The 19,591-nt window shown below is 33.9% G+C and overlaps 2 protein-coding genes across 2 annotated transcripts; both read left to right on the top strand.

Moving 5' to 3' along the window:
- The first annotated feature begins 1,155 nt into the window (after positions 1–1,155).
- LOC141620003 (uncharacterized) lies at positions 1,156–3,824 on the top strand. The gene is made up of 6 exons (XM_074436989.1): positions 1,156–1,600; positions 2,941–3,027; positions 3,129–3,260; positions 3,347–3,415; positions 3,493–3,589; positions 3,670–3,824. Exons 4-6 carry the CDS (start codon positions 3,356–3,358, stop codon positions 3,822–3,824), a joined length of 312 nt encoding a protein of 103 aa, XP_074293090.1. The 5' UTR covers positions 1,156–1,600; positions 2,941–3,027; positions 3,129–3,260; positions 3,347–3,355.
- A 13,161-nt stretch (positions 3,825–16,985) lies between these two features.
- On the top strand, positions 16,986–17,453 carry LOC141620002 (UPF0496 protein At4g34320-like). The gene has a single exon (XM_074436988.1). It carries the CDS (start codon positions 16,986–16,988, stop codon positions 17,451–17,453), a length of 468 nt encoding a protein of 155 aa, XP_074293089.1.
- The last annotated feature ends 2,138 nt before the right edge of the window (positions 17,454–19,591 follow it).

Raw genomic sequence — 19,591 nt, 5'->3', positions numbered from 1 at the left:
CCATATTTGTATAACTTTAGGCAAATTTTGTATAACTTTAGTCTATTTTTTTATAACTTTAGTCCATAACAGTATAACTTTAGGCAATTTTTGTATAACTTTAGTCCATTTTTGTATAACTTTAGTCCATAAAAGTATAACTTTTGCCCATAACTGAAAAATTTATAATAACTTTAAAAAAACGACATTTGTAAAAATAAAAAAAACAAGACGAATTTTAAAGAAACGACATTTGTAAAAAAAAAAGACGATATTTGAAATGTTAAAATATGCATTATAATAACTTTAATATGTCTAAGATTAATACTAACAAATAGAAAAAAAACAACTCCACCCAAAAGTTATACAAAAGTTGTACCGCTAAAACATTAAAGTTATACAATTTACGACTAAAGTTATACTCGTAAAACATTAAAGTTATACAATTTACAATTAAGGTTACACTTTTTATATTTTTTTTTTGGAGTGTTATTGTTTGTGTTATTTCAAATCTGAGTTTTTTTTTATAAAAAAGCGAGAATTGAGAAAATAAGTAAAAAATAACGAATGAAAAATAAATAAATAAAATACAAGATAACAAAAATAACGAATGGAAAAAAACAACTCAATACATAAAAACTAACACGAAAAAAAAAAGAAAAAAAAGAACAAAAAAAAAATCGTCGGGGCGGTGGCGGAGGCCGAGGCGGCGGGTGGTGGGGTGGTGTCGGGTAGGGTGGTGGTGAATGAGGAAGAGATGAATGAATGATTTTTTTGGGTTTTGATTTTTTGGGGTTTTTGATTTTTTTGGGATTTAGATAGGAAAGAGAATTGAGATGTAGAGAGATGAGAAGAAGTTGTGATAATGAGATGATGAATGATTAGTGAGGTATGTTAATAGAATTGATGAGCTAATTAGAGAAAAAGGTGAAGAGATTAATTTGTAGCCATCCATTGAGATCTAATCCTAGCCTTCCATTCTCTTCATCCAAGGGCCTTTAGAAGGACTTATGGACTCATAAGATGTAATGGACTTAGTTGATCTCTTCTATATATATATATATATATATATATATATATATATATATATATATATATATATAGGGTCGGGGTCGTGTACTAAAGTACGGTGCGAACCGTACGAACTACCCAAAATCAATAAAACACGCGCTTGACATTTCAATTGTAAATTATTCCCCCACTCTATGCTCCCAGACATTCAATTATTCATATCCTCTCTCTCTCTCACACCGACACAGGCTACTATTCCACGATCGCCGACGCCGAACCATCAATCACAGCCGAAAACACAGAAAACCCCACTGCAACCGCCTAATCTACCAGCGATGCCGACCTTCAACATAGCCGAACCCGTCTTATTTCGTTTGTATCCTTCATGCTTCACATCATTGGTTCATCTCGCCGGAAGAACAAGACCTGCACGCCGGAGAAATTAAATTTGTGACGGGAAATCGTCGGCAATAGTATGATCAAATCGTCCTTCATGCTCTTGATGATGAATTAGGGTTCTGAACTCCACTTGATGTGCATTATTTGGGAAATAGATCCATCAAATTCGAAGAAATCAAAATGAGTTACCACCGACAAGTCAAATTCCCAGGTACTCCCGATTTTTTCCCCATTTCTTGTTTAAACTTAAAATTACCATACATTCAGCTGTTAATTGGTTATGAGTTTACATTTTTACTGTGTAATTAGTATTTGTTTGCTTGATGATTTGTCTTCTGTCTGATTAGCCAGAAAATTGTGAGTTTTCCTTGCATTTTTAGATTACAAAAGGTATAATTGATTTTCCCTGAAATTGCAACAATTAGATTCAATTGAAATTGCAACAAGCCATGTTGTGTTATTTCACCTTTACTTGATATTGTAAAAGAGAAGCTTCTTGACCATATTACCTTCACAGGGCTTGTTTCATCATTCTCTGTTTGTTTGTTCTTATACATTTGAGTGTATCTAACAAGGTACGGGTATGTATCTCATAACTTATTGGAGTGTATCTAACTAACTAAAGGTATGTATCTAGTAACTTAAATCAATGTATCTAGCAAATTAAAGGTATGTATGTAGTAACTTAAGAGTGTATCTATCCAAAAGTAGGACGCGTAAGGGTTTAGGGTTGGATTAGGCGGCCCGAACCCAACCCTAAGCTCTTTCCCTTATTATGTATTAGAAAGCTACATGTATCTATCTACTAATTTAAATAAGTGTATCTAGCTAGCTAAATGTCTGTATCTATTAACTTAAAGTAGTGTATCTAGCAAACTAAAGGTATGCATCTAATAACTTAAAGAAGTGTATCTATGATTCATCCATTCATAAGCTAGTTCTAAGTAGGAACTAAGCTAAGTATCGGGATTATATAGCTGTAGGAGAAGGGCAAACAAAATATAAAGTGGTATAATTAAATATGCCTTCCTCATATTTTTAATGCGTATCAAAACTTGGCCCTTCACATGATCCTTGTCCTGGAGGATCATAATAGAGATTTTTTGAAACTACACATAAGTACATAACATAATACCATCCGTGTTGCAAACATGTTACCACAGAATCAATGATAAGCCCCGTCAATAGTCCTCCAGGATCGAACACATATGGAGTTTCTGATAGTTTTCATCTCTGTTGTGTTTGAGGCACTTACCAATTTTTATTTAGAATCTGATGGTATATTGTACAAAGTTTTGTTATGATATGTATGTGTAATATGCTAGGGTTAGTAGCTTAAAACACGGAGCTTGACATATTAGCGTGAGTTGCGGTATGTGCAAGTTTTCGTCGTGCAAGTTTCCATGCTTATTTTATTAAGGAACATTGCTTCTTTGTGTATGATCATGGTAAATCACAGCGGGATTTTTGCTTTATCTATGTTTGCATATGTACTTAATTTCCAAGGTTGACAGCAATGTATTCATGTATAGGTTGGTTTTACATTTTCAGGCGTTGGTGCTGATACACAGATTCTTTGCCTTGTCACTTGTTGTATTTTTCGTGTTATGGCATTCTTCAGGAGCCTCCAATCTGAAGGTAGGATCGCTAAATATTGGTGGTCAGTCAATATCCAATTATAATCACAATTTATTTCTCTTGTAATGCTTTAGCTGTTTTAATCCCTTATTGTCTCCCAGAATTCAGTCGATGCACCTTCTTCTTCAGAACATGTTCAAAATCCTGATGAGAATGACACTAATCTCGCCCAATCAGGTTGGGATGGCCACTCGTGGTACTACATCTCAGTTAGAATTGGACTGTTCCTGTGGGTATGATAATATCCTTGTTTTAAGTGTACCTCGGTTCTCTGTTTTGAAATTAAAGCTTCTAATTTGATGTCATCGTACCTCTTTAGATTGCTTTGATGAACCTGATAACCATATCTTCAACATGGGCAAGAGTTGTTGATGTTATGGATGGCGAGGTTTGTTATTGTCTGCCTACCTTCTCAGTGTAACATGTGTGGATTTCTGTGCACCTGTAAATGTCATTTGCGTTCAGTCAGGTTCAAGATTGTTTGGGTTTATTGGCGCTGGTGCTACACTTGGGCAGCTTTTCGGGTCATTATTTGCGACGGGGATGTCTTGGATGGGATCATGTACGTTCTAAACCTAATTTGTTAGAAATACATGGTATGATTGTTTCCTATAGCAACCTGACATTCTCTCTGGCTTTCAGATTTACTCCTAGTATCTGCTTTGCTGATGGAACTTGCTGCACAGTTATCTAAGGAATCAAACAAGATGACATTCATCTCTCTGAGGAAGATCGAACTTTTAAAAAATTCCTGGCATGCGGAAAGAAGACATGTGGGAACGAGGGGAGCGCACTAGTAGAAAAAGTAGAATAGGCTAGAAGAAAAGGCTATGGTTCCTCTTATTAACCGTAGCCTTTTATAAACAGCTACGGTTGTTGATAAACAGCCGAAGCCATAACTGTGGGTCAAAGAAAAAGGCTACGGTTTAAATTACCTTACTGGTACAGAGTACATGATTTGGGTATTTGACCCTTAGTAAACAATATTTGTATAGTTTATAAGACAATTTAAATTTCTAAAAGTGGAGTGTTATTACAGTTGTTATATTTCCTCACATTTCATGTATGTCTTTTTGAAGATTCTGGGGTGTATGTTGTGTATCCGTGCTTGTTTGATGCATTTCATGCCTTACTGATTGACAAGTTTCAAAATATAAATGTTTTTAAGTGGCTGATTTTATTCATTTTTTAAGTCAATTTCAATACAAACTTGCAAGTGATGGCTTTGGAATTCTAGCTAAAGTGGTTTTGGGTTGAGAAACATTCATAAGTTATTAAGTTACTCTGATTCTATCAAGGATCAATAAGAATAGGGATCGTGTAGCTAAAGTTTGTATTTTCATAGCTTGGCTTAATATGAATTTGCCAATGCTACAATAGTTTTATACTTTCATATAGTAGATCTCGTAGAATTAGACGTTACATTAAGAGATTATATTATTGCGAGATTCTGTCCTTTTCCGTGACTTATGATTCTTGCGAGATTTGCTAATATGAACACTTTCTTGTTGCAGTGACAGTTTTTTGTAGAACCAACCATTCCGATGATGGTAACTAATTATCAAAATTGGGTTATTGAGCTACTGAAAGAGTATCCTCCAGCATATCCATGGATCTCGTGCACTTCAGAACTAGGTACAGTCAATATTATCCTCTGAATTACTGGCCGTGTTAGGGTCTTCATGATTGTGGAATTAGGTTCATTTCGAACTTGTCTTGGTCAATGAGCATTAGGGACCAAGTTATGATGCTAGACTTAGAAATAGATGGCGATAATAAACACTTGATAGTGAATGAGTTAATCAGCAAGCTAACATTTGCTAGACGTAGCAAATAGATGACGATAATAAACACTTGATAGTGAGTGAGTTAATCGGGCCAATATTGTTGGGAAATGTGTCCTCAACAATAGTGCGATCACATGATTTAAATATCATTATTAAATCTCATTTTAAAGAATACAATTGGGAAGTAATTTTGTTACTGTCAACTGGTCAACATATATCGGTAATGATTGGCTGACTAGAGTTTGACATTACTGTCGTGTGACGGTGGTGATCAGTTGACCCCCTAGGTCATACCTAAAGGGCAATACACTTAATTGATTATTTAATTAATCGTATAATGTTACGAGTTAATTAAATTACTTGAAAAATTGACGGACGATTTTGGAAGTAAAATTTTCGTATCAAATTGAAATGTGATTAAATGAGATACGGTCTGAGTAATCAAATTATTACTCGGATGAAATTATTGTTTAAAGAAACAATTGGATTTGAATGAATTATTATAAATGCGATTTATAAACGGTAAAATATTTTGGCACAAGTAATTATGAAATTACTAAGTCGATTTTTGTATGTGACGTATTTTTATTAATACGTTGATTTTTAACATGTTAAAAATTACATAACAAATTTATGTCACACATGACATGTGACATGTTGACATTTGACAAAAATAATATGGACTCCATATTAACATATGTGCCGAAATTGGGAGGATATTTGAACAAATATTGTGTTTGTTTAAATTAATGGGAAACATAATGATGATTACTCATATATAGGCTTGCATACCTAATGCTTTTTGTGTAAGAGGACAAAGGCCATGCATAGGCCATTTTCCCTCACCCTACCCTTGTTCTCCCTTGGAAAGAACAAGGGTTCTTTTCTTATTTTTCTATTATGCACTATATGGATTAGTGTGTGGAAAAATTTTTCATTCATTCTTATCACAAATTATTTTAGTGTGACAAAAAAAAACACTCTTCCTCTCCTACTCTCTCAACCGGTTTTGAGAGCTCAAAACCAAATATTTTTGGTTCAATTTTTCTACAAAATTAATATCACACTAGTATTTGTAATGTTAATTTAATTAAGAGGAAGCCTTGGGTATAATACATAGGGAGAGATCTTACACTTAGATCTTTGTTCTTCCATTGGAAAAGCTTAAGAACAAGAAGAGAAAGGAGATCTCTCTTGTGCCCATAATACCGAAATCATCAATGTAAGGATATGATTTCTCCTCTATTTTATTATATTGTTTGCTTGCATAAGATCCGTTTTAATTTATGACAAATTAATTAGACATATATGAGTATGTTAGAGTGTACATGAATCTACATTTCCTTCAATCGGTATCAAGAGCCACGGTTGTTTGCATGCAAATTGGTTAAAAGTTTTTCCGAGTTATATGAATAACAAAATAAAACTTGTAAAATTTGTGTTATTATGATATATCACGAAATTATTACATGCATGTTAATATTTCTGGTCCTAAAGTGTTTTAGGGTATTTTGGTTAATTTTTCGGATTTTTATTGTTCATAATTTACTATAATGGCATTTAAATGTGATTTTATGAGTAAAAATGTCATTTTTGGTCGAAAATTAGCTATACTTCGAATTTTAAGTTGGTTTTTGGATATGTTGTCACACATATTATTTTGAGATAACCTGTAATTTTTCATAATTTTTGCACTTGTTATGCTCGAAAAATGAATTTTTCATTATTAAATATGGATTTAAGAGAAAAATAGGTTAATATGAGTTAAATTTCGAATCTGGTCATAGAAAATTTATATGTTGTCACATGCAATTTTACAAGATGTGTGTAAAATAATTGGCTATAAAGAAGTCTTTTAGCATGATTTATGAATTTTTGAAGAAAAATGACATAAATAGTGACATTATTAGTGAAAATTAATAAAATATATTCTATGACTTAGGAAAAACGTCTAATGTTGCATTTTATTGTATTTTTCAGATCTAAAATTGAAAAGTTAATGAAAATAATTTTTCCATGATTTTATGATTATTTTATTAAATATCGATAAACCGCAACATTGTTTTTCCTAAAATTTTCAAATTTTTTAACCTAAGATTTTGAACATTATGAGTGTCATGGAATTTTTCCAGAATGTTCATGAATTTAAATTTCAAATTTTGAATTTATTTGGAATTTTTGGATTTATTTGAAGTTTAATAGCTTATTTTTGTAATTTTGGTCCATTTATGAACAATTTTGTAAATAAAAGTTAATTATGGTCAAAATAATTAGTGAAGACTATATTTTGAGTCCTAAGAGGTTAGGGTAATTAACTCATGCATAAATATGAGTTTATGTATTATTGTGATTATAAAATGTTGAAATCACGCAAATCCGTAAAAACCGAGTAATATACGATATTGGCTAATTAAAAGGCGATTTAGCATAAAATTGAGCATGTTCATACATATTATAATGCTGCATTTTTCTTTATGATTCTCATAATTTTAATTTATGTAATTTTGAATTATGTAATTTACTTAGTATGGCCTTAGATTTTAATTGGTATTTCCCGAAATGTATGGGAATATCGATTCGGTTGTAATTTTTATTGTGATCTCGTATCACCGTTTTGTAATTTAATAGATTTAATTTTATTTTAGTTACAAATGTATAATAGGAAATTATGTAATTTATTATGTAATTTTATTCATTCCGGAGTTCCAAAAGACGGATTACTTCAAGAATGGCGTTACATAAAGACGGTGTTACCTCGAGATGTGTGCCACAACCGAAGTTCAAGGGACCAATGGAGTTGGTTTCCGAATATGTAATTGATTAATAGTTTTCTATTTTAGGAAGGCCATACTAGGATTTATTTATCTTTATGCTTGCATTTTATTTTATGTCACATGCATCGCTAAATCGCCATAACTAAAACATGCATCCTTATTTTATCGAGTTTATCGACCGTGTCAAATATAATTATCGTAGTTCACCGCTTTAGTTCACTTAAAACGTGATAGATAATAATTTGACATGACCTCTCGCTAAAACAATCAATTGAGACATAGCCTTACCAAATAGTAGAAACCATGAAAACCTATTTCGCGAGGGAGTGCACTCGGCCACACCGGGGTACAAACCTTGTTACGTAGGGGAAGTGGGTGATGAATGTTTATCCACCGAGTTCATGTTAATGAGGGGTATTTCGGCACACCGTGCCCTAAATTGATATGGGTTTGGATTATGGACACATTTATTCGAAATTTGGGTTGTACTCAACGAAAGTATTCACGACGTATTTCCGGATGTGTTTCGGGCTAGAGATGAATATTAATGTAAATATCATCGACCAAGAGTTCTAAAAGTAGAATCGATTAAAGAGTTAATCTACCGAGTTATATTGATGAGGGGTATTTCGGCACACCGTGCCCCAAGTTGATATGAATTTGGGTCTTGGAATCATTTATCTAGTTGGGTAGAGGTCACTAGAAAAATGCATAAAACTTGTTATCTACAAGTATTATTAAAACGATAAATGTTAAGTTTTCCACTATTCCGTTATCATTTTGTTCTATTTCTTTACCTCGATTCATATACGATATCATTTCGATTTTTCAAAATCTCCATTAAAACATCGTAACTAGAGACAAAATTTGAATTTTCTTCTAAAGACCTCGAATTAACCATTGCTAAGGATCTCTTGTAAAGAGTATAGATTAAAGTTATCTATTATCAAACAGGTTTTTGATTCTGGACTAACACATCTACTTACAATGGATTGTTTTTCATGTACTTAAAAGAATTAAGTACCTTGAAATGATTATTTTGGTAATTAGTTTTGTCGAGAATTCGTAATTGACCAAAATAACGCAACCACCTCAATGAAAGTTTTTAAGACTAAAACAAACAAATGAAGAGTGTTCTTCATGAATTCAATTTTGCTTCTCAAAGCAAAGGCTCATTGAAATAAGTGGGAGCATTCTCTTAAACCGTTAAGATGAGAACGAGGTTCAAGAAGTAAAGATTATAATGGAATTGATACAAGGTAATGTTAAAAGTAAAGTTGTTGAGAATGACGATACTAAACCTATCAATCCCGACCGATAAAGTTTCCATTGTCTCAAATATTGGACACGAGAAAGGAAACTACCCCAAATTTTTGAAGAATCAACTAGTTAGTTGTGGGACATCTAATGGGATCTTCTTCTTTAAATGTTTATTTGATTAAACATAAATTTTGCTAGTACCACTTCGTCAATATTAGAAACCAGTGGTGGTTTTCATCATTATGTTTGATACATAGGATGATTAGAATATGACGACTAGCAACAATGAAGTCGAGAGATAGAGTCATTGTGTACTAAATCTAGTTTTTGGGTTTGGAGTTGTACTTAATTGTGACTATTAAGTACAAAAACTCTAAATAAGAATACAAACTTGTTAAGATACAAAGAAGGTTTCAATTTTTGTGACCCTATACACCACGATTTGATGTATGGCTAGCCCATTATCAAGGTGATAATATTCTAAACCAAACTAGAATGATATATCATGAAGATGATGCAAGACTCAAATTGGCAACCCAAGATTAAACCTTAAATTTTGGAATGATGAACGCAAAGAGTTATCGAGTACTCTTGAAACCATTAGATTGTCAATGGTATATGCGTATCTTGTATTCAAAGCAAGATGTCTCGTGCCTTTTGGTTGAAAAGGAGATCGAGGTTGTAAATCATTGATCCAAAATAGGTTGATCATTTTCTTTTACCAACAATTTAAGTTGATAAGGTAAATAGAGAAATCTTTGAAGAAGTTCAAAGAATTCAGGGAATCACGATTTAGTCGTGATGGGATTATCAAAGTGAAGACTTTGATATAAGCCAAAGGAAATGTGATATAGTATCACAAGTTAATCTCTCTTAGCACGCATTATGGAGTAATGTGTGGTTGGATAAGAAATCAAACGCTATTCGATATGGTTTGGACTTCAATCAAGTTACTTTGAGTTACTTGATCCTTTTGGGGATTTTATCATTTTTGTCTAAACTATTTTTCTACTAAATAGAATCATATGAGATATGAAATGGTAAGGGTACCATGTTTGTAAGTTTTCACAAGAAACAAATGCTCATTTTTCCCTTGCAATTATCACGAGCACGACGGGTTTGCGGCTCATGAAGCTGTCTTTCTAAAATACAAGTTTATTTCTAGAAGACAGAGTGGGAGAAATTATTCAAGAGCCACAAAGAATGTTGTGTCGCAAGAAACTGGTCTTTCTTGGCTACATGAGACGTTTTGTGTAAGACATTGTTTCTTCAAAACCTAGGAGGTTAAATTCGTCACTTGTTAAAAATGATGAATTCATGCTACTTTTAAGAAAGTAAAGAGCTTATAACTTACAAAAGAAATTGGTTGATTCAAGTTGATTACTTCTAGAAAGTAATGAACATATGACTTACATAAGAGTGTTTAAAGTCACAACTCAATACAAGGCTTAGAGCCATGAAAATCCGAAACGAAAAGGCTTGATTAGTGACAAAGGGTTTTGCACTAATAAAGAGATATTTCAAAGCAAGATTGGTTGCAAAGGGTTTTGCACTAATTGAAATGCTTAAGTCTATTTGGATCTTCTTAAGGATTGTGTTTCATTATGAGGTTATGAAATACGTAGCAAGTGAATCTAAAACCCGCTTCTTCAATAGAAGGAATGTATTCAATACATGTCATGAGTTTATTAGATTCTTGCAATCCTAAGATAATGTGAAACTTAAGAGATGGTCTTAAGTAGGACATCAATGAGTTAGAATCAATGTTTTGATCATGTTATAAAACTTTTCTCGATAAGTCGAGAAGTTGTGTTTATACATGGAGTTTAGTGGGAGTTACGGAAATGTTTATTAGTCTTATATGTGAATAACATATTAATCATCGAGAATGATTTAAGACTTTTGGAGTATTATAATACATCTTGAATATCCGGATTTATGAAGATAAATCCACATGATATTAGCGTCAGTAAGAAGTCTTATGTTGATAAGATTCATGACTAGTTCAATTAAATTGAACATATTTGATTGATTTCATTTGCTTCCGCTGCCGAATCAATTGAAAAGAAATGATGTATAACACTTCATATGCTATGAGTATGATGAATTGTTTTCAAAATCGAATTTAAGTAATCTTTGCCAAGTACGCCATAAAGATTACCCTTAAGTGCATACAGAAGCATTAAGGAAGTAAAGCAAAGTGTTTATGATGCAATTTTGTGTAAGTGTGTTACACAAGTGACAATTGACAATTGAGGTTGCGCATGGTTTCCGACAAAACCATAATCAAAACACATTAGGATGGTTAAGATACCATTGTGGCTATGATAATTAAGAAGTAGATTTTCTAGAATCGTTCTAGGCAATAAAGAACAATGAGAGATATTTATAACGAAAATTGAGTACACTTGCGATCATGAGATGTGCAAGTAGGATGAGTCCCACACACTCGTGAAAACAAAGTGGGAGCTATTCTTAGGCTAGAGAGCCTATGTCTTGATTGGATCTCGACACGTACTCAGAAAGTTTTGTAATGCAAATGTATACATTACAAAGGAAAACGAGTATGTAGTGAGGTTGAGTAAGGTACAAGAAGTTGATAAAACCTACTAACCAAAGCCTTCTCAAAGGCTAAACATGATGAGTCATGTCATTTCAATTGAATTGAAATGGACAACTACGTACAAGATCAGATTAGATTATAGAATATGAAATAGTAATCAAGCATTGACTATTCATATGTGATAATCGCATTTGTCGTTCGAGTTTTACTTTAAAACTCTTTTATTATACTTTGTTACATCCAAACGGGTTGTGGAGACAATTGAACCCCGTTAAAGTGAACACGGATTAACATTGTATTCGCCCATAGTCACTTGTATGAGGTGACGTCTCGAAGTGACTAGAGTGTGATGCGATTGATGGCAAGTTCAAGTGCCATACAGTCATGAGAGATGACTAGTCGATCACATAGGCAGATGTTAGGAACACCTTGTCGGGCCTTATGACCGCTTATAGAGTTCTGGCAAATTTATATAGCCTGGTCGTGGCGAGAGCTGCTATAGTATTCTAATGAGTCGATTCTTTTGACTAAAGACTATTCACCTAAGATGGCTCAGTTTCAGATTAACTTTGATTTGTGTTACTACGACCTTCGTAAATGGGGTCAAATGGGCATATTTTGGGTTATGATGGTCAATAGTCGAAGGGAATGAGTGCGATAGGAATTGTCCATCCCCTTGTCAGGGTTAAAACAATATCTCGGGGCCACTCGAGGAGTAATGAATCGAAATGCGTGGCCACGCTCGGAAGGTATCCGAGTGGATAAATCCGGTCAATCGCTTATTCTCCGGATCGAGGAAACCACTCTCGATATGATCACTTGCAAGTACGACCTGAAAGACACCTTGCATTGAGTGGGAGATAGTAATAGGACAAGAGAATTGGTGACGCACACTTGTCGAGGACAAGTGGGAGATTGTTGGGAAATGTGTCCTCAACAATAGTGCGATCACATGATTTAAATATCATTATTAAATCTCATTTTAAAGAATACAATTGGGAAGTAATTTTGTTATCACAACTCGGTCAACATATATCGGTAATGATTGGCTGACTAGAGTTTGACATTACTGTCGTGTGACGGTGGTGATCAGTTGACCCCCTAGGTCATACCTAAAGGGCAATACACTTAATTGATTATTTAATTAATCGTATAATGTTACGAGTTAATTAAATTACTTGAAAAATTGACGGACGATTTTGGAAGTAAAATTTTCGTATCAAATTGAAATGTGATTAAATGAGATACTGATGCGAGTAATCAAATTATTACTCGGATGAAATTATTGTTTAAAGAAACAATTGGATTTGAATGAATTATTATAAATGCGATTTATAAACGGTAAAATATTTTGGCACAAGTAATTATGAAATTACTAAGTCGATTTTTGTATGTGACGTATTTTTATTAATACGTTGATTTTTAACATGTTAAAAATTACATAACAAATTTATGTCACACATGACATGTGACATGTTGACATTTGACAAAAATAATATGGACTCCATATTAACATATGTGCCGAAATTGGGAGGATATTTGAACAAATATTGTGTTTGTTTAAATTAATGGGAAACATAATGATGATTACTCATATATAGGCTTGCATACCTAATGCTTTTTGTGTAAGAGGACAAAGGCCATGCATAGGCCATTTTCCCTCACCCTACCCGGTTCTCCCTTGGAAAGAACAAGGGTTCTTTTCTTATTTTTCTATTATGCACTATATGGATTAGTGTGTGGAAAAATTTTTCATTCATTCTTATCACAAATTATTTTAGTGTGACAAAAAAAAACACTCTTCCTCTCCTACTCTCTCAACCGGTTTTGAGAGCTCAAAACCAAATATTTTTGGTTCAATTTTTCTACAAAATTAATATCACACTAGTATTTGTAATGTTAATTTAATTAAGAGGAAGCCTTGGGTATAATACATAGGGAGAGATCTTACACTTAGATCTTTGTTCTTCCATTGGAAAAGCTCAAGAACAAGAAGAGAAAGGAGATCTCTCTTGTGCCCATAATACCGAAATCATCAATGTAAGGATATGATTTCTCCTCTATTTTATTATATTGTTTGCTTGCATAAGATCCGTTTTAATTTATGACAAATTAATTAGACATATATGAGTATGTTAGAGTGTACATGAATCTACATTTCCTTCAAATATTTGCTACACCATGTTAATGAACTTAACATGGCTTTCTGTATCTGCAGTATTAACATACTTTAGGCTTGGTCAAGTATTGCCTTATCTCAGAGATGAAATATAGCTTGCTTGTACAGTTTTTTATACATCACAGTCGTTGATTTTGAATGCATATTAGTTCTGTGCACTTTGAGAGCGAATTCAGTCTGTCATAAGGTTTATAAATTTTGTTGGGATATAGGTCATTTGTAGCAAGTGACTGCGGCACGTATATTTGAATTGTTTCTATCTATGGCATGGCCTTCTTATGGTTCCATAAGTATTGTTTTCAAGCATATGAACCTACCGCTACCATAAATTTTGGCATTTTATATAATTTTGATATGAAATTTTTCCTTTTCTGAAACATTCATTAGTCACTGACATAATTCTTAGGCTCTTGAAGGGCTCTTATTTATTCTTTATCTGGTGTGATAGGGGATGTTCGATGGTGCCAGGTTTCAAGCCTAAGTGTACATTAATCATACATAAGGTAGCATTAGCTGTATAATGCACCAGATTCTGTTTCTAGATTAACCAAGTGTTCTGTAGGGTTAAAAGTGTTTAAAATACGTGTTAAATAGTCGTGTTGTTTTTCTTATGTTGTGAATGTTTAGGTGTGGGATGATGCAATCATTGACACAGCCTTGGAAAGATACTATGGTTCAAATTTGACGAGCCTGATAGAAGCAATCAAGAGAAATACGACAGTAAGCTTCTTGCCTTTCTAGTATACTTAAGCCTTCATCGTCTAAATGTTTCTTTCCGTTAAATCTTCATAAAATGCGAACCATAATGTTTACTTGTAGTTTAGTAGTACAAAACTTGTACCTATACTTCTTGATTTAATTACTGAATAAGCTTTAAGATGATAAGATCATAATGTGCTGCTGAATTGAGATGTATTTATATTAACATATACTCGTCTTTGATAGTTAACGATTCCTGGTCATTAAGCTGCATGGATTAGGGGTTTGGTGAGAGGAAATATGATGCATTTCTGATTATGTGTGTTCTAGCAGAACTTACACTTCTACAGCTTTGAAATTCAGACAATCAGTTTTGCATTATATCCTTATTTTAACGTCTTTTTTTAAACTGGTTGTTTTAATTTCCTTACGCATTTAACTACTAGTATGTTTATGGGCGAGCAGAAAGCTTTGCATATGGACATAATATCAAGTCTTCTTGATCAAATTTGGCAGGCCCGAAAACATATGATGTATAAAATCAAGTCTAATGATGCTCTACTTGAATCATGGAGAATATCGGGGGCTTCAGCTGTCCGAGTAGAATATGATTATTTATTTTGTTTAACTTTGAATATTAATGTTGATTTGTAATGGCAATTGTAAGTTAAACATTGTAATTAATTATTATCTTTATAAAAAGTTTACATTCACCAGAAAAAATATATTGGAAATAATTTTTTTTTTTTAAATTTTAATTGAGAAACGACAACGGTTGTTAAAAAGGTCCGTAGCCTTTTATCAACTTATGGCTACGGTTTAACCTTAATAACCGTAGCCAAAAGTCACTTTAGGCTACGGTTCCCAGATATAACCGAAGCCAAAAGTCACTTTAGGCTACGGTTTCTAACCGTAGCCGTAAGTACTTGATCTAAGGCAACGCCCCGATTTACTACGGTCGAGGGACCGTAGCCTAAAGCCTTTTTTAACCGTAGCCAAAAGCCATTTGTGTACTAGTGGCGAGAGCAAAGCTAGTTCAAGTGGCGGGATGTCTTCAAGTTCCCCAAAAAGGCTTGTTTAATTATGCATTTATAGTTGTAATCCTTTGTTTGGAGAAAAAACAAAGGATGAGAGGGAGGGAGAAAGAATGAAAGTATGAACAACTCTTCTTGTCTATAAAATCCTTTCTATATTGAAAGTGTTTTGATTTGGATACAATTATCATGTTTGTAAATACAAAAACCTTGACGTTTGGCGGGTAGGCACAATCTCCCTCACCACACTAAAAACCTTGGAAAATCCTTCCAACATAACATCAACATTAGCAAGACACCCTCTTTATGTTGATGACCACCCTCCCTTTAAACCACAATCTTCCATTAGTTTTTTCTTCTGAAAATGGTTTAGTATATAATTACCTAGCAATACGCCACGTTGACAAATTGTACCTCATATCATTTGTGGGATACATATATTTAACTTGTTAGATACATTTCTTTAAATTACTAGATACATATCTTTAACTTGCTAAATACTCCTTTAAGTTACTAGATGCATACCTTTAGTTTGCTCGATACATTAATTTAAATTACTAGATACTTACCTTTAACTTGCTAGATACACTCCTTTAAGTTACTAGATACATACCTTTAGGGTGCTGGATTCGCTCTTTTAAATTACTAGATACATACCTTTAACTTGCTAGATACACTCCTTTAATTTAAATGAGTGTATCTAGCTTGCCTAAGATGCGTATCTAGTAAGGTACACGAGTGTATTTAGCAAAGTAAAGAAGCGTATCTAGTTTGATAAAGGAGTGTATCTAGCTTGCCTAAGATGCGTATCTAACAAGGTAAAGAAGTGTATCTAGTAAGGTAAATGAGTGTATCTAGCTTGCCTAAGATGCGTATATAGCAAGGTACATGAGTGTATTTAGCAAAGTAAAGAAGTGTATCTAGTTTGATAAAGGAGTGTATCTAACAAGGTAAAGAAGTGTATCTAGTAAGGTAAATGAGTGTATCTAGCTTGACAAAGTTGTGTATCTAATAAGGTAAAAGAGTGTATATAGCTTGTCAAATACGTGTATCTAATAAGGTAAATGAGTCTATCTAGTTTGTCAAAGATGTGTATCTAACAAGGTAAAGGAGTGTATCTAGCTTGTTAAATATGTGTATCTAACAAGGTAAAGGAGTGTATCTAACAAGGTAAAGGAGTTTATCTAGCAAGATAAAAGGGTCAATTGGGTCGGGTCTAGATCGGTCCATCTTAGGCACATTATACATTTCGTTTCGGGTTAATTTCGGATGTGCTTTTGTCGGCACATTTTTGGGTTTCGCTATTAATATTCGCAATAAAAATGATTGATAACAATGTCAGCACAACTCGAAAAAATGAATGCTTACAGATAACGGAAAGCAAGTACAATGCACAAAGAATACCATAACAGACTGAAGAACAATACACTTTCACTATAAGATAAGTGTCATACGCGAATCTAAACGGAGCAATACAACAATGAACAATCATGTGCTGTAAACAAACATCTTAAAAAATAAACAAATGTTACCACTATTGGCGCCCACCACCACCAACACCATTGAAATCGACAATCTGCAGTACATAACCGGTCTCACGTGATAAACTCGTTAGCAGTCGGAGTTGAGGTTCGCTCCCTTTCGTTTGATTCCTTGAAGGAAATGACTTGTTTGTTAGACATGAACCATGAAGTTGTCAAAGTAATCCTGGAATGCAAGCAAGATATTTGGAAAACCCCTGATTTATTCGACCTTGTTGAAGAATACTTCGAGAACAGTTTACAAACTCTTGATTTAAATCTTTGCCTTGAGAAATGTCTCAAAAGGGTTCGAGATGGCCAGTTACTTATAATGGTCGCGTTGCAGCAATTTGAAGGCGAGAAAAGTGCAGGGGAGACGGAGTATTTGAAAACATTGGAAGAGCTTAAGATTTTCAAGGAAGCCGGAGATCCGTTCACTGATGAGTTTTTCCATATATTTCAGTCTGTTTATAGACAACAAGCATCAATGCTTGAGAAATTGCAGATTCAGAAAAACAAGCTTGACAAGAAGCTGAAAAACGTTCACGCTTGGCGAAAAGTTTCCAATATCATATTTGTAGCCACCTTTGACGCAGTTGCTCGGTGGTGACAGCCGCTGTTGCTGCACCCCCAGTGGCAGCAACTTTTGATAGCACCGACCAATTAACTCACCACACCACCACCACCACCTCAATCGACATGCCATTGCAACTAACGTGGCTGATACAACATCGCCCCTTCATCACCATTGTTCTCATCTACATACACAGCCACAAAGCCACAAGTTATCAGCGGCGGTCACGACTATCCGACAACCACAACTACAGTACAGCCACACCTCAGCACTTATCCGACCTCCTCTTCCTTATCTTATCTTGCACAACTATACTTTGTTTTTAATAGATCTAAGATTACAATAACAAATATTTAAAGAATATATAGAATAATTGAGATTTAAACCACCAAAATAACTCAATGAACTACCAGCTTAGCAAAGTCACCACCATTGTTCGTGGTAACCAGTGATGTCACCGATGACGTCTTCTGGTTTAAGAGAACATAGAAACAGGAAAGAAAAAGAGGTCGAACTCCGGCGACACGCTTGTCGGAGTGTCGGGCAGATAGCTTGTCGGAGCTCCGGCACCGGCGTCACTTTATTAACCAGCAGTAGAAGTTAGTAAAGCAAACTTAGTAGGGGTGGGTAGTGTGTGAGAGTACTCGTGGAAGTGGTAGTTGGTGTGAGTGGAGACCATAGATCTGCTTTTAATTGAAGGTTATTATTGAGTTCGTAAGTTCGCACCGAACTTTAGGTTCGCACATGATCCTATTTCTATATATATATATATATATATATATATATATATATATATACACATATATATATATATATATATATATATATATACACATATATATATATATATACATATATATACATATATGTATATATATATGTATGTATATATGTATATATATATGTATATATATATATATGTATATATATATATATCTATATATAGAGATAGGTTCAGGTAAGTCCTTCATTTTGGTTGAGTCCCTAAGTCCTATTCTCAGCCACACATTTTCTGAGTGTAACTCTACTGTATTATGAGTGTAACTGTATTCATTTAGTGACTTTTTAATGACTTTTTAATGTAACTTTAACTTTTATAGTGTAACTTCAACCTTTTCAAGCTTTTTTTTTTCAAAAATTTTAATTTATGGTAAAAAAATGTAATTTTAAATAAATAAATTTGAATTTATGTAATTTTAGGAGTGTAACTTCACTGTCTTATAAGTGTAACTTTAGTCGTTTTAATTGTAACTTTAGTCCTATGATGGTTTCTATGCATAAATTTGAATTTATATACTTTTACGAGTGTAACTTTACCCCTTTTAAGTGTAACTGTAGTCGTTGGAGTCGTAACTTTAGTTATATATTAGTTTGTATGTAAAAATTTAAATTAATATACATTAATTTTGTAATTTTAGTCCTTTCAGGTGTAACTTTTGTTTTTCAAGATTGTAACTTTAGTCTGGAGGTGAAAAGTTTAGTCAATAGAGATGTAATTTTACTGTCCTACGAGTGTAACTCTAGTCCTTGAATTTGTAACTTTAGTCCCCAGAATTGAAACTTTATACTAATAAAACTTACTTTTATCAACCACCTTCTACCCCCATCCACGACTGCACCACCACCACGGTCCCACCACTAGTAAAAAAAAACACGGCAACCAATACTAACCACTTATTTTCTCAGATCTGAATTTTTTTTTTTTAAAAAAAAAAAAGAAAGAAAGATGGAGAGGAAGGCGGCAGAACCACCGCGCACCACCAGCCGTATCTCCCACATACCGCAACAACCAACCCCAACTCCTAATTTTCTCATATCCGATTTATAAAAAAAAAAAAAAGAGAGAAAGGGAGGCGGCAGACCCACCGACCACATTTCCCACATCCACCACCACCACCAAAATGCAACAACCAACAACACCAAACTCTTAGATCTAGAAAAAAAATGAGAAAAGAGAAGGGGATAGAGGCGGCAGAGGAGGAAGGTGTGGCGGCGTGGTGCGGCACAGGAAAGGAGGTGGAGGAAAGGAGGCGCGGCAGAGGTACGTGGTGCGGCAGGGGCGACAAGAGGAGAAGAGGTGGTGATGGTGGTTGATTTAGGGTTTGTTTAGAGAGAGAAGAAGAAGAGAGAAATTAGGGTTAGTGTGTTGTGAGAGCAGTGAAATGAGAAAAAAT

Source organism: Silene latifolia, chromosome X (genome assembly GCF_048544455.1).
Source record: "Silene latifolia isolate original U9 population chromosome X, ASM4854445v1, whole genome shotgun sequence".
Classification (NCBI taxonomy): Eukaryota; Viridiplantae; Streptophyta; class Magnoliopsida; order Caryophyllales; family Caryophyllaceae; genus Silene; species Silene latifolia.
Note: the sequence above shows the minus strand (reverse complement) of the source record. Positions and strands in the feature narration are given on the sequence as shown.

Bases quoted from the DNA above. Each gene is read 5' to 3' on its own strand.
- LOC141620003 (XM_074436989.1), top strand. From the start codon at position 3,356: ATGAACCTGATAACCATATCTTCAACATGGGCAAGAGTTGTTGATGTT. The intron at 3,416-3,492 runs GTTTGTTATTGT...ATTTGCGTTCAG, and splicing joins TTGATGTTATGGATGGCGAG to TCAGGTTCAAGATTGTTTGG. The intron at 3,590-3,669 runs GTACGTTCTAAA...TCTGGCTTTCAG, and splicing joins GATGTCTTGGATGGGATCAT to ATTTACTCCTAGTATCTGCT.
- LOC141620002 (XM_074436988.1), top strand. From the start codon at position 16,986: ATGACTTGTTTGTTAGACATGAACCATGAAGTTGTCAAAGTAATCCTG.